The sequence below is a fragment of the Podarcis bocagei genome, assembly GCF_964188305.1.
Source record: "Podarcis bocagei genome assembly, chromosome: 11".
In the NCBI taxonomy this organism is placed as follows: domain Eukaryota; kingdom Metazoa; phylum Chordata; class Lepidosauria; order Squamata; family Lacertidae; genus Podarcis; species Podarcis bocagei.
In genome coordinates, this window is record NC_138136.1 from 3,620,089 (window position 1) to 3,633,805 (window position 13,717).

At 41.9% G+C, this 13,717-nt stretch overlaps 1 protein-coding gene across 5 annotated transcripts in view; it reads right to left on the reverse strand.

Moving 5' to 3' along the window:
- TRPM6 (transient receptor potential cation channel subfamily M member 6) overlaps nt 1–13,717 on the reverse strand; it is an 86,316-nt gene that overhangs the window by 32,118 nt on the left and 40,481 nt on the right. For all 5 annotated transcript variants that reach the window (XM_081213515.1, XM_081213514.1, XM_081213512.1 and 2 more), the window contains 6 exons: nt 10,628–10,879; nt 9,553–9,727; nt 8,408–8,522; nt 6,118–6,317; nt 4,688–4,820; nt 2,230–3,353 (listed from right to left, as the gene is read on the reverse strand). In XM_081213515.1, coding sequence (XP_081069641.1) covers nt 2,230–3,353; nt 4,688–4,820; nt 6,118–6,317; nt 8,408–8,522; nt 9,553–9,727; nt 10,628–10,879 — 1,999 coding nt within the window. The remainder of the gene's footprint in view (nt 1–2,229; nt 3,354–4,687; nt 4,821–6,117; nt 6,318–8,407; nt 8,523–9,552; nt 9,728–10,627; nt 10,880–13,717) is intronic.

The window sequence follows — 13,717 nt, forward strand, 5'->3', positions numbered from 1 at the left end:
AGAGCCGCATTTTCTTTTTCTTGAATTCCCCCCCCCAAAAAAAAAGTAGGTGTGCCTTATGGAGTGAAAAATACGGTAATGCCTGCAGATTGCATTTTATTTTCAATGTTGCATTTTAATGCATTTTTATTGCATTTTATGACATTGTCATTTTAAACTGTTGCAAGCCACCCTGGTGGACTAGAAGTGTAGAAAAGAAATCTCAGTATAAATATATAAAATGATTAATGTTTATAGACTCATCTGCAGTCTTGGGGCTCATCCACACTTAGCTTTTGCCCCAAGCATTCAAGCTCATGTTTTAAAGCTCAGGGTCTGAGTGCTCTCCCCCCCCCCCCCCGCTACAGTCCCCAGGAAAACCTGCTCTTAATGCAAAATTGGAACAAACAACAATTAGGGTTTTCCGCAGATTGATGTTTGCTCCAATACAGTGGTAAAGAGAGGGTTTTTGCAAGGAAAGCGTCTGGGCAAAAAAATTAAAAAGTGCTCAGACACTGAGTTTTAAAGCAGAACAAGAAAAGTTTGGATTTGATATCCCGCTTTATCACTAACAAACTGGAACGTGTCCAGAGACAAACTGGAACGTGTCCAGAGGAGGGCAACCAAAATGGTCAAAGGCCTGGAAACGATGCCTTATGAGGAACGGCTAAGGGAGCTGGGCATGTTTAGCCTGGAGAAGAGGAGGTTAAGGGGTGATATGATAGCCATGTTCAAATATATAAAAGGATGTCACCTAGAGGAGGGAGAAAGGTTGTTTTCTGCTGCTCCAGAGAAGCGGACACGGAGCAATGGATCCAAACTACAAGAAAGAAGATTCCACCTAAACATTCGGAAGAACTTCCTGACAGTAAGAGCTGTTTGACAGTGGAATTTGCTGCCAAGGAGTGTGGTGGAGTCTCCTACTTTGGAGGTCTTTAAGCAGAGGCTTGACAACCATATGTCAGGAGTGCTCTGATGGTGTTTCCTGCTTGGCAGGGGGTTGGACTCGAGGGCCCTTGTGGTCTCTTCCAACTCTATGATTCTATGATTCTATGACTACCCTAAGGAGTCTCAAAGCGGCTAACAATCTCCTTTCCCTTCCTCCCCCACAACAAACACTCTGTGAGGTGAGTGGGGCTGAGAGACTTCAGAGAAGTGTGACTGGCCCAAGGTCACCCAGCAGCTGCATGTGGAGGAGCGGAGACGCGAACCCGGTTCCCGAGATTACAAGTCTACCGCTCTGGATGAGGCCTTAATGCACAGCACTAATTACAATCATTACTTTGTTCCAGTCACCACAACTCTAAGATGCAGGTTGCTGTAACACACAATTAGAAATTCCATGGATGCCTTCTCGTCTACTTTTGCCCTTTTTTCTTATTCACAAATAGAGAACTGTGAATCTAGTGTAGTCATTTGCCCAGACCAAACAAGTTCATGACAGAGAATCCAGATTCATTGAATCCAAAGTAAGCTAATAAAACAAACTTATCAATTTCTTGGATCACATTCAGGATACAGGTTTGGAGTTTTGTTTTGTAAGGTTTAAATTTTTGATCAGGTATATCAATTAAATTTTTGATTACTTTATGAGGCCCAGTTCTAATTAGTGAAAGGAAATGTAAAATATGAGGCTAAAAATTAACAGAACACTCTTTATTGAGTGTGCATTGGCTATGGTCTGTCATGGCAAGAGAGTACGTGAAAGCTGATTTTTCTTCTAATAATGTGATAAGTGTTCTTTATTAAATTATGAATGCTCATGTTTCTATACTTTTAAAAAAGCCTCCTAAATGGAGGTTTTTATAATGTGCTAATGTAGGTAAATATAATCTACTGATTACTTGATTGATCTTTAAAATCATTAATTAGTCAACAGCTCCATTTGACGCTGTTTGATAGTAAGCATATATCCTTTATTTCTGAGAAGTGGATGGAAAAGGCAGCAGATCTAGGGTAGTCCAATACTGAAGCAGAGGACAACCACCTTCCCACAGCTATCACTCAACAATGACCCCTAAACAGCTGGGAAGAGCTTGGAACTTCTTTGTGGAAAGTGCCTTAAAGCAATGTAACATTTGTTTACTCAAAACATTTATATATTGTCTTTCATAATAGTGTTCACGGTATGCTTTTAAAAATCCTTATTAAAAAGAAAACAAAACAAAGCAAAGCAAAGCAAAACAGGAAACCACAGAAGATTAATGCATAAGAATCCATCAAACAGCAATAACAATGTGTACCCATTACCTTTTATTCTGAAGGTCTTTCCCACTTTCTCTGCTTTGCGGGACCAGAATCCACTTCCCTTGCCGAAAGGCCAGTTTTTCCTGCGTGGATTGATCCAGACTGACATGCTGCGCTGGAATGGGAGAGGAGACTGGGAGCTGTCACTACTGTAGCCTGATCTGTCAGAAACGCAGGAAAATGATTTGGATTCATGTATCTGTGCTTGTTGAGGATTACGGCAGCCTTTATTGTAGGTAAAATGTGAGCATGACAACTGCCTTGACTTGTTGCTAAAATAACTCTTTTCATCATCTCCCAAGAACCCCCAGTTCACATAACCTCCTTCAGGTTCCTCACTGTGTTGATGAGAACGGATAGAGACCTCACGGGCAATTCTAGGTTCTTGGAAGTTCAAATAGGGTTCAGTGATATTTTCACTATCCTCTTTGTCTGATGAAAATTCCACTTCCCATTTTTCATTGATAACTGGATTTCTTTCTGGAGCCTTGTGCACATCCAGCTGAGCAGTGATGCTGCCATGCTTGGTTTGGGGTTGAGCTTGCAGTTCATCTTCTCTGAGCAGACTACTTGAGAAGGCTGAACTTAAGGTGGCATTTTCAGATAAAGAGGCTCCTTGCTGACCGGAAGGAACCAGGAGGAATTGTCCATATCTAGGGGCTGATTTACACTCTGACGATACCCCAGAGGTCAGTGTGTCGTTTTCAATTTCTTGCTCCTGATGTTTGCTTATTGATTTGATCTCTTTGTAGTCCAGGGCACCAAGAATGCCACGACGAGCCCCCGGGGGCCAATGTGTCCTGGCCAAGCTTTTCTGAAGAGAAGGTGGCATGCTGTAGTAATTATACTTCTTATCACACACACTTTCCATACTGCCCAAAGCCTTAGAGCACATGGAATTGCTCCAGCTATGGGGAAGCTTCCTGTAGGTTTGGTGCTTCTTGTGCGCCAGAAGGGCTTCCTCAACTTGCAAAGTGTCCACAGCTGAAATGACTTTTAGCGTATCGACGGTTAAAGCAGAGAGGTCTTGTAAGTGTCCGAGCTGGCTATCCAGGGCAAGCAAAGCGTCTTTGACATAAAATACTTTCTCATGTACCTCCTTCAGTTGTGAAAACATCTCTTCCACTCTAAGAGGAAATAATAGATGTATTAAAAACTGCATTATATATATTCTTCAGTATATCAGTTAAATCAATAACATTTCATTTTTCAAATAGTGAATGGAACCATTGTTCTAGTATTGGCTAAAGAGGCCCTGTATAGCTCAGGATCAGATTCCCTGAGAGAACCCAAGAGCCTGTTGGCTCTGGCCAAATCCTTCTACCATATACTATGACCTGAACGCATCTGGCTCAAAGTGGTGTGGAGAATTGCTTTCTCCATGGTGGCTCCCATCCTGTGGAGAGATTTCCTGTTGGAAATCAGGCAGACACCAACTGTGGGATGCTTCTGCTGGCTATTAAAAAATTATTTATTTATCTGGATGTTTCATAACAATTAATGTTGGCTCCCAGCATTTCCTGGCTACTGTAATTGAGATTGATGTTTCTGCTTCATTGGCATGGTTTCTATTGTTGTATTTTGTTGTTGCCTTATTGTCTTGTGAACTGCCTTGGTGTTTCTTTTGAAATGAAAGTTTGTATATAAATTTCAAATAAATATGATACTAATGTGACAAAGCAATCAATAATTTAATTGTAGAATTAATATATCCTTCTCCCGAGAACTAGAATGTGCTACAGAATAACAAATTATGTTGTATACTTTCATAAAAATTTGATACCTGATAACTATAAAGAAACTATAAGTCCAAATCTACAATTCTATGATTCTAAGTGGAAACTGGTAGCTATGTTTGAAATGAGTGTGTAAAATGTTGCCTGAAGTATTGCTCTTTTATAATTGAAAAATCTTCAAATCTGCAAGTGTTGCTGAATGTAAAAAGCAATAATATATTAGGGAGAAAAAGATTTTCTATTTGCTAGCCTCTTTTAATTTTTCTCATGGTTTCTATACCCAAAAAACCCACTTATAGTGGATTTCAAGTCTACCAAATCTATTTCACTTCTCAAAATGTCTTTCAACAAGATCCATTTAGATTATGACAGGGCCCATAATGGAGTTGTATAAACCCTTGTCTTGTCTGTTAGCTTATTTTAGCTAAATAACTTCAGGTAATCTTTCTAAGCCTTCACCTTAAAAAACTGCTTAAGTTTTGCTACTATTTGGAAATAGTTTGGCTGCATTTTGGCTGACATTCCATACAAACGTCCATATGCACAACCCCACTTTTTCTCAGGATATTAGCTATACCTTTCTGAACATATCTGATTCTGCATAGACAACAAGAATTACATGAACCTGTGTATTTAGGACTGCGGTCCTGCACTCCAGCTTGTTTTTGTACTATCTTCTATGAATTGCAGTACAACTAACATTGTCAGGGGAAAAGTTATCTTACCTTTCAGTTGTCACACGAATCCTTTCACTGTCACTGGAATGCAAGTTTCCATTCTTCTCATGCAGGTACTTTTCCACACACTGCTCTTCAAAATCATGAAGTTTTTTCAATTCCTCATCACTCAGATACAGCTCTGGATAATGGTGATTAGAAGAAAGTTTAAACACAGTGACGTAAACATGTTGCTTGCAAAGGGCTGGCTGGAAATATTTTGCTGCCTAAGGTGAAATGCAAGGTGCCCACCCCATGTACAGAAGCTGATTGGAGAGCAGCTGGATCTTATTTTAACACCAGAGATGTTGTCCCTGCTGTCCACCTAGAATCTACTGCCTGAGGCAGTTACCTCACTCTGCCTAACGCACTTCCAACGGCATGAATCTCCAAAGAATATTAGACAGTAGGTGTGAAATGCAGTGCAACCAAGTTTGAGACCAGGACATGTGGTGCCATAGTATGTCACAGGTAAACAAATTCACCATTGAGGGGACAACTTTGATGTGGCACTTGAAAGGGCAAAATTAATCACTCGACCAGGTAAGAGTTTTCAAGCAATTTTGTACACATTGAGACTCTATTCACAGCTTCACATAAACATATGGACATTGGCAGCAGGGGCAGCAGGTACAATTCCCAGTTCTTTCCTCCTCAAAGGACACATTCCTTGAATATCTGCCCAGGGCTCCAGCAAACCACTTTTGAAACTAAGGAAACTTCAGAATACAATTTGAGACAGGGCACGGACTGTGCAAAGAAGAAAAATTTAAAATATCCTATTTGGTGCACCTAGTTGGATCCTTGCCCATAGAATCTACTTGTATTATTTTTGTTCTACAGCACTAATTCCTATTTTGTTTGCTCCTTCAGCCCCAACCCAAAATTAGAATTTCACATTTCAATTTCATTTCCATTTCTTGCTTTTTGGTTTTGTGAACTATACCATGAATAACTACAATGCTTCTAGAAAGCACCTTCCTCACAATTTCCAAACTGTTCCTATGCTGAAAATACCAGTGGCAACTGCATAAGTGAGACTGACAAATAAACGTTGAATTCAGGTGTGTATTTGTAATAGAGTGCATGCTTCCCAAACATGGCTTTCAATCTACTTTGGAACTGTACCATGATTTGTTGAGGAATGATCAAGTCACTACAGCTAAGTTTTGGCAGTCAGATTCCACTGGGTGGTGCTGTTTTCCTGTGTCTTCTCATGTCTTAGGAGTTATATGGTTCCAGAAAACATATTAAGGAGCAATGCACCTGCCACTGAAATGGAAACAGCTCCGAGGTGCAAATATTGTTTAACTGCTCTAAGAACATGGAACAGTCCTTTTGTTTATGATGAACAGAAACAAAGTTAAGGTCCCATGGAAAGTTAAGGTCTATGGATTTACTGAATATAAGGAGCACCAGAAAGAACAGGCTCTGCTTACTCAGTTCAACATGCCCCTCTTCTTGGTCCAGCTCATTTGGCAGCCGGCGATGGCAAAGGCAATTTATGATGATGCCAATATGGCTCAGTATGATAAAAGGCGGTGGTAGCCATGGCTTTTCATGATACATCATGATGTACCGATACCGGTTGTATTTCCAGAGTTTGTTCGATATGGACTTCATATCAAAATAAACATTACTGTGGATGCAGAGGAAAAGGGGTGTGGGAAAGAGAGAGATCCATAGGACTTTTTAAAAAACAATGTTAAAATATGTAGTACAATATATAAATTAAGATAATGAACAAAAGGTAATTATATTAATCAAGCAAAATATAGAGACCAGAGTTGCCCAAAGAGTGAGACTGACAAAACTTGCTGTGGGATCTAGACACATAACGCTTACTAATAATGGCAATACTGATTCGGTTTATTAAGCTTTTTACCGACAAAAATATCGTATTTTTCCATCTATAAGATGCCCCCATGTATAAGACGACCCCTATTTTGGGGGACTCAGATTTAAGAAAATGGGGGGGAGATGTATCCATGTATAAGATGCCCCCTAATTTTTGACATTATTTTACGGGGGGGACCTAGTCTTATACACAGACAAATACGGTAATTTTTAAAATAAACATATTCAAACAGACAACATCAAAGCAGTTACTTATGACTTGTTCCTTTGAATTGCTCAGCTGCAACAGAAGCTCATACAACTGAGAGGATTAAAAAATGTGTCTGACATACAGGGAAATGCCAACATACCAAATATATGGATCCAAACTACAAGAAAGAAGATTCCACCTAAACATTAGGAAGAACTTCCTGACAGTAAGAGCTGTTTGACAGTGGAATTTGCTGCCAAGGAGTGTGGTGGAGTCTCCTTCTTTGGAGGTCTTTAAGCAGAGGCTTGACAACCATATGTCAGGAGTGCTCTGATGGTGTTTCCTGCTTGGCAGGGGGTTGGACTCGATGGCCTTTGTGGTCTATTCCAACTCTATGATTCTATGATTCTATGATTCTATATGTCTTTTCATTCTTCACTTTAGCTCACGGGTCTTACAAAATCATTCAGCACATTTGGAATTTTGAGAGGGTGCTGTGGGTCCACTCTGGTTATCTCTTCAACCACCCTCTCCCAGATTTCTTCTCCACCACCACCAGATAAAAAAGAAGTGTGTGTGTGTGTGTGTGTGTGTGTGTGTCCATGGCTCTGGGTGAAAGTGGGGTCCAGAAGAATTAAAATGGGTCTTCATGAATTTGTATGATTTTACACAGCCCCCCCAAACCTATCAAATTAAAGATTACAGTGGTAGACCATGCAAGTTAAATAACAGATCCTGAGTTTGCCAGCACCACAAAAATATTGTTCCACGGTGTACAGCTTCATAGTTTTTTACACAGGAAGACAACAAGGGAGGGGCCATGGAAGCATTGCAGACATGAGGATAAGTCTTTAACACAGAGGATTTCAACCTTTTTGAGTCCAAGGCTTCCTTGACCAACTATATTCTTTCTGTGACTCCCCTGTGGGACTCAGGAGCCCAGTTATGTCCCCCCCCCTTGCCTGCAGAGCTGGCAGCCTCTCACTCTTTTTCGAACACCCTCCTTTGTGGCATGTTCCCTCAGCCTTCTATCCTCTCCCATGTCCTTGAGTGTCCTCTGGGCAGCTGCTGCTGCTGCCCCTGGTCTCTGAGCTGCCCTCTGCCCCAAAGAGAGGTGCCTCTTCACACTGCCCCACAGGGATCTGGGCAGAGGATGCCCCCCACCTTAGTGGCCCAATGGAGATTGGCGAAAGGTGAACCTGAGGCCAGCACCTTACCTTGGGAGGCCGTAGTGGCAACAGCAGGGCTGCTGCAACGAACAGCTGTGGAAACCTTTGGGAGGCAGAGATGTGAGAGGGCATTCGAGGAAAGAGGGAGAGAGGCCAGTGATGGGTGATTCAATGCACCCCAGGGTGCCATGGCATACTGGTTGAAAACCACTGCATTAAGGGGCACCACAGTGTCTGCAGATAATGTTGGCAATCTTAGCACTAACAAATTTAGTGGTGGTTGTTAACTTGTATAAAAGTTTCCCTTTGTCCACAGGCAGCTGAAAATGAAGCTTAAAGTTGTGTAATCTACTAAAGATGAGCAGAAAGTAAACCACTCCGCTCATTTATCATGGAAGTCCAGAATGCTGCTTCTCCTCTCTTACTCCTTTTGGTGGAGCCCTAGGCAGGCTGGGTCCACTTAATGTAGAAACAGCACCAATAAACCCAACGAGAAATATGACAGGCACTTACTTGAAGAAAGCAATCAGCAGATTGACCATGATGATGTACTGTACAAAGAGATAGACAGCTTGAAGGAATGGCGTGAGGAAGGAACCAGGAGGACAGTTGGGGTCTGCTTCACAAGCTGTAAATTATAAAGGAAAGCTTCTGTATGCAACTCTAGCATAGGAATGGTCAGCTAATTAATGATAGATTTCTCATTCATAGGCCAAGAAGGCTTCTTCTTTTCTCCCAACCAAGGGTATTGGGCCATGGCATGCTTTTGTGACCCAGGAAGTGGAAGAAGAGGATGACACCTGGCAGCCACTCCCAGTCACCAGTCTAGCTGCTGCATTCTGGATTAGTTGTAGTTTCCGGGTCACCTTCAAAGGTAGCCCCACGTAGAGCGCATTGCAGTAGTCCAAGCGAGAGATAACTAGTGCATGCACCACTCTGGCGAGACAGTCTGTGGGCAGGGAGGGTCTCATCCTGTGTACCAGATGGAGCTGGTAAACAGCTGCCCTGGACACAGAATTGACCTGTACCTCCATGGACAGATGTGAGTCCAAAATGACTCCCAGGCTGCACATCTGGTCCTTCGGGGACAAAGTTGCCCCATTCAGGACCAGGGAGTCCTCCACACCAGCCCGCCCCCAAGAACAGTACTTCTGTCTTGTCAGGATTCAACCTCAATCTGTTAGCCGCCATCCATCCTCCAACCGCCTCCAGGCCAGAGTAGCATGAAGCGCAAACTTCAAAAGAACTGTTGTGAATGCCAAAATATCACAGGAAAAAATTGAGAATTTGAGAACTGAACTGTAACCAAGACCTGCAGGTGATCTACAAATTGATATATGCTCACTTTTGCTTCTGCAAAACTATGGCATTTGTGGGATTAAATTTCATGCCTATGCTGAGTAGCTCAACCACTCAACTTTATATTCTAAGACATACGTGATACATTTTGTGCTGTTAAAGCAGGAAAAGAAGTAATATATAATTATATATCTATATTATAAAAATTATATATAATAAAGACTTTCTCCTGGAAAAATGATGTGGAATCTGGCTTTTCCCACAGCTGCAAAATTTCTAGTGGCTGTGTTAAGTGATAGATATGCTATATAATTGCTCACATTTTGTTGGATGCAGCATTTCAGTGAAATCAGACCTACCATCAATTTCTCCTGCATATACTTCACCAAACATCATCCAATAAGGCTGAAATACAATATCTCGTGCAAGGCTCCATGAAGGCTGCTCATTTGGAGAGAGTATTGCTTTTCGAGAAACTCCAAAACTTAACAATACTATGGCCATCATAATTACAATATAAAACATGTTTGCTGTCTGCACAAAAAAGAAAATGAAACACAGTGATCAAAGTGGTGATTTTGCAAGGTGAAAAAAAATTGTTTCCTGTGGCTACGGCACATTATTTTGTTATTTTAAACAACGTATGGAGAAACGCTGTATCAGTACTGCATCTTATTGGATGTATTGATGTTCAGTTATTCAGAATGGCAGCAGTCCTGTACTTACTTATGTACAAGTTCCTGTCAAGTCAATCAAATGCACTTAATCTAAAAGGGCAGCACCCAGAATAAGTATCTGGCATAGTACAAAGAATAGCAAAAGGAACAGCAAAAGACTAGGGGTGGTGCTCTATGCAAGTCTTGCAGGCCAATGTCTTCATTCTAGAAATAGGGCTACTAAATAATTCAGATATATAGGAATTATTTTCCTCCTCTTATACTTCCAACAACACAGATAGGGCAAAGACAGGCATTGACCTAGTCTGCAAATGTGCATGCTCCCAGATAAGAAATCATGGCTCATTTGCACTTCCTCCATCTCCCCTGCAGTTGTACTGCTGATGGCGAAGCCATGAACCTAGGTTTGAATGTGTCTCACTCCAGGAAAACCACAACCTGTAGCCAAAGTTTGTTCTATGGCTTACCACTCGCGGTTTGTCTGGGGGAGATAAACCACAAGTCTGGGTTTGGACAGGAGGCTAAGAACTGCATCCATGGTCTAGCTCACAGCAGCATGGTGACACGTTTGGCTTAGCAGGTTGACTAGGCCAGTGTGTGATGGTGCTTTACATTTCTCTCTACTACATATATAACGGGCAAAATTTTCATAGGTGAAGATTCAAACTTCATTAGCTGAAATTCTGCCTCTCATGTAGCTCTATAAGAAAAAGTGGCATCCTTATTTGGAGAAAGTGCTCTGTATCTAAATACTTACCATTTTCCCAATCATTGTCAGATATGGACCTGCACGCTGGTTCACAGCAAAGAAGTCAAGAAGCCGAGTATACCAGAATATTATATCCAGACAGTAAATTAACCTTCCTGCTGTGTGAAGGGGAGGATCTGCCCAGCGCAAGCCAAAACCAGTCATGAACAAGATAATGGCGATAGAATCTGTAAAGTTCCAGTACTCATAAATCCACACTTTCACCTTTTGGCTGAACTTTCCCGGCTCCGAAATAAATACCTAACAGAAAAATGGGAACATCCCTTGAATTTATATGAGGCATGTAAAGAACAGAAGAGAACTTAATGGACACATTCCAAAAATAGGAATGAGAAGGACCCCTTTGTTGTTATATGCTGATGACGCGGCCATCATCTCGCGTTCCAGACCGGGCTTGAATTATCTGTTGAGGAAATTTTCTGATTACTGTTCTGGAAATGGTTTATCCATTAATTATTAAAAATCTAAAATTTTAGTCTTCGAAAGAAGATTCTCCCAGTCTAAATGGGTGTTGGATGGCCATAACCTTGAACAGGTAAAATACTTCAGTTACCTAGGGCTCACATTCCATCATACAGGATCTTGGAAGCACCATTCGCAAACCTCCCTTCAAAAGGCGGAGATTACAAAGCTAGCCATACATAGATTCTTCTTCACACAGGGCGCCAAATATGTTCCAGCAGCCTTAAGGGTTTTCAACGCAAAGCCCGTTTCCCAACTCCTGTATGCAGCAAATGTCTGGCATAATGGGGACCTGCCAAAGCTAGATGGCTTTCAGGCAAAATTTATACGATCTCTGCTGCAGGTACCTAACTGCGTCCCCAACTCCATACTTCTGTTGGAAGCTGGTGAATGCCCAATTTCAGCTAGAGCGTGGTGGGCTGCCCTAAAACATTGGCTCAGGATTTCAGTGTTTAATCTAGGGAAGGGTCTGTACCAACATTTGACCAATGAGGAATATGTCAGCAAATGGCAGAAAGCCATGGCTAAAAAAGCCACCTCTATTGGTCTGTCTCTCCCCCCCCCCCCAACTGTATTACCTGGGCTATGAAGGTGCCCAAAAGGTTTTAAAGCAAAGATTATGGGACAATGCACACAGTGACTTGCGATCTCGGTCACACGCAGTCTGTAGTCTGCTGGCAGCAGGAGTTCAATATGGGTATGTCTTTGAGTTAACATCTTACATCAAAAACCTGACAGTACCTAACTATCGAAGGCTTCTCACCAAAGCCAGACTGAATGCCTTCCCCTCTGCAGTGCTGGATGGTAGGTTGAGAGGAGTTCCCTACCAGGACAGACTTTGCTCGTGTGCTCAAGACATCGATTCCATAGATCATATTTTGTTACATTGTGCGAAGTATGAGCAGGCCAGGGCCGAACTGATACTACCCTTGCTGGTGCCTTTCCCGGGAAAGTCAGAGGCTCACTATGTCAGGTTCCTACTGGAAGACCGGACAAAAGCTAGAACGTTGGCAGTGGCAAAGTTTTTATCGGTGGTTGCAAGAACAAATGAGCCCTATATTCCAAACAAAGTGCTTGATTAACCTGGAGGTAGGTTGTATGAACTCTGTATTGATTTGTAATGTTTTGTTGGGTCTCTGGACCGTAATAAAGATAGTTGTTGTTGTTGTTGTTGTTGTTAAGAACATGACGTATCTCTGCAGATGATCTTCCTACGTATGTCAGAGGCCAGTGGGTCACCTTGGGCAAGCTGTCACCTTTCATCATCAGTTTCCTTGCCCTTAAAATAGTAATGTTAATGCCCTTTGTGATGCGGATGCAAATGAATTAGATAGAAATGATGGCATGTCTTACATATTAAATATTCTTTTCAAATGATTGGTTATTAACAAGAATATTCTCATGGACAAATGGTTTAGAAAGAAGCAAGAATGTATGCTTCACTTATTCTTCTCTTTTTAACTCCTTAATTATTCAAGGCAACAATTCCCTTATGTGCGCCTGTCTGCTGCAAACAGAAAGGAGACTGTCTCTACACTCATTAGCCCTTGTCAAGAAATGTTTGGATTCTGTCCTTTCTTGTTTTTCTGTATATGCTTAGTAACTCTCTCTCTAACAATGTGTTTCACCGGTTTTTATGGAGCAGGCACTAAGCTAACTACTGGTAGTCTGTAATTCTCAGGATCCCCATTCTTGATCCCTTCTTAAAAATTGGTGTAACATGTTCCAGTCCTCAGATCAGAGGCTGATCTTAGGAACAAGTTAAAATTTTAGTCAGAAGAAGGTTGTTGTTCAGGCACTAGGTTCAAAATAACCATTGGATTGTGTCCTATCATTTTTGTCTTGTTCCTGGATGTAGAATGGAATAGTATGATGCTATTGGAGCTCTGAGTGTGTTTCCATTTTTGTGATTTAAAAAAATACATCTAATTTTGTTGTTGTAAGCCATTTTGGCACATACATATTTAAAAATAAAATATAAGTAAATATTTGCAGGCCTGGGCACAGAGAAGCTGCAGGGAGCAGCCCAAGGCAGGGGGAAGTTGCAATAAACACGGGACAACCACTTGGGATTTAAGCAGGCCTCAACTTTATTGAGTAAAGATGTCAGCAGGTTTTGGTGCAGGCATTGGATGTGTATCCTGACTTAACCAACTCATCTGCTGGTTGATTATTTGGCATGGTTAACCAAGGTTAAGTATCACCCTATGACATAAATCACATTGGGAGGACAGAAGCACCTTTCCTGGATCCCTTTAAGAGGATACCCTGATTCCTTGGACCGAGGGTGGGGTGAAGTGGGGGGGCCTCCTGAACTGCCTTCCACCTAGACTAAAGATCCAACTTTATCCGCAATCAAGTTGAGACAATTGCTATGAGGAAGGCAAATTCCCCTATGGTCCCAAATATGGCGACTGAAGACTTCCATAGCAAGGTCTTACGCAGGGCTTGCCCACTTCTCTTGGCCAGGCCTACACATAAAGCATCAGGTGAGTGGGAACTGAGGCTGAGGCCTGGGCATGGCTGCCAGGGAGAGAACCAGAGAGAAGTTCTCCCTCTGGTCTGCTCCCTGAACAGCACCCCCAGGCTCACCCACAATTGGCTGCAACCATGGGC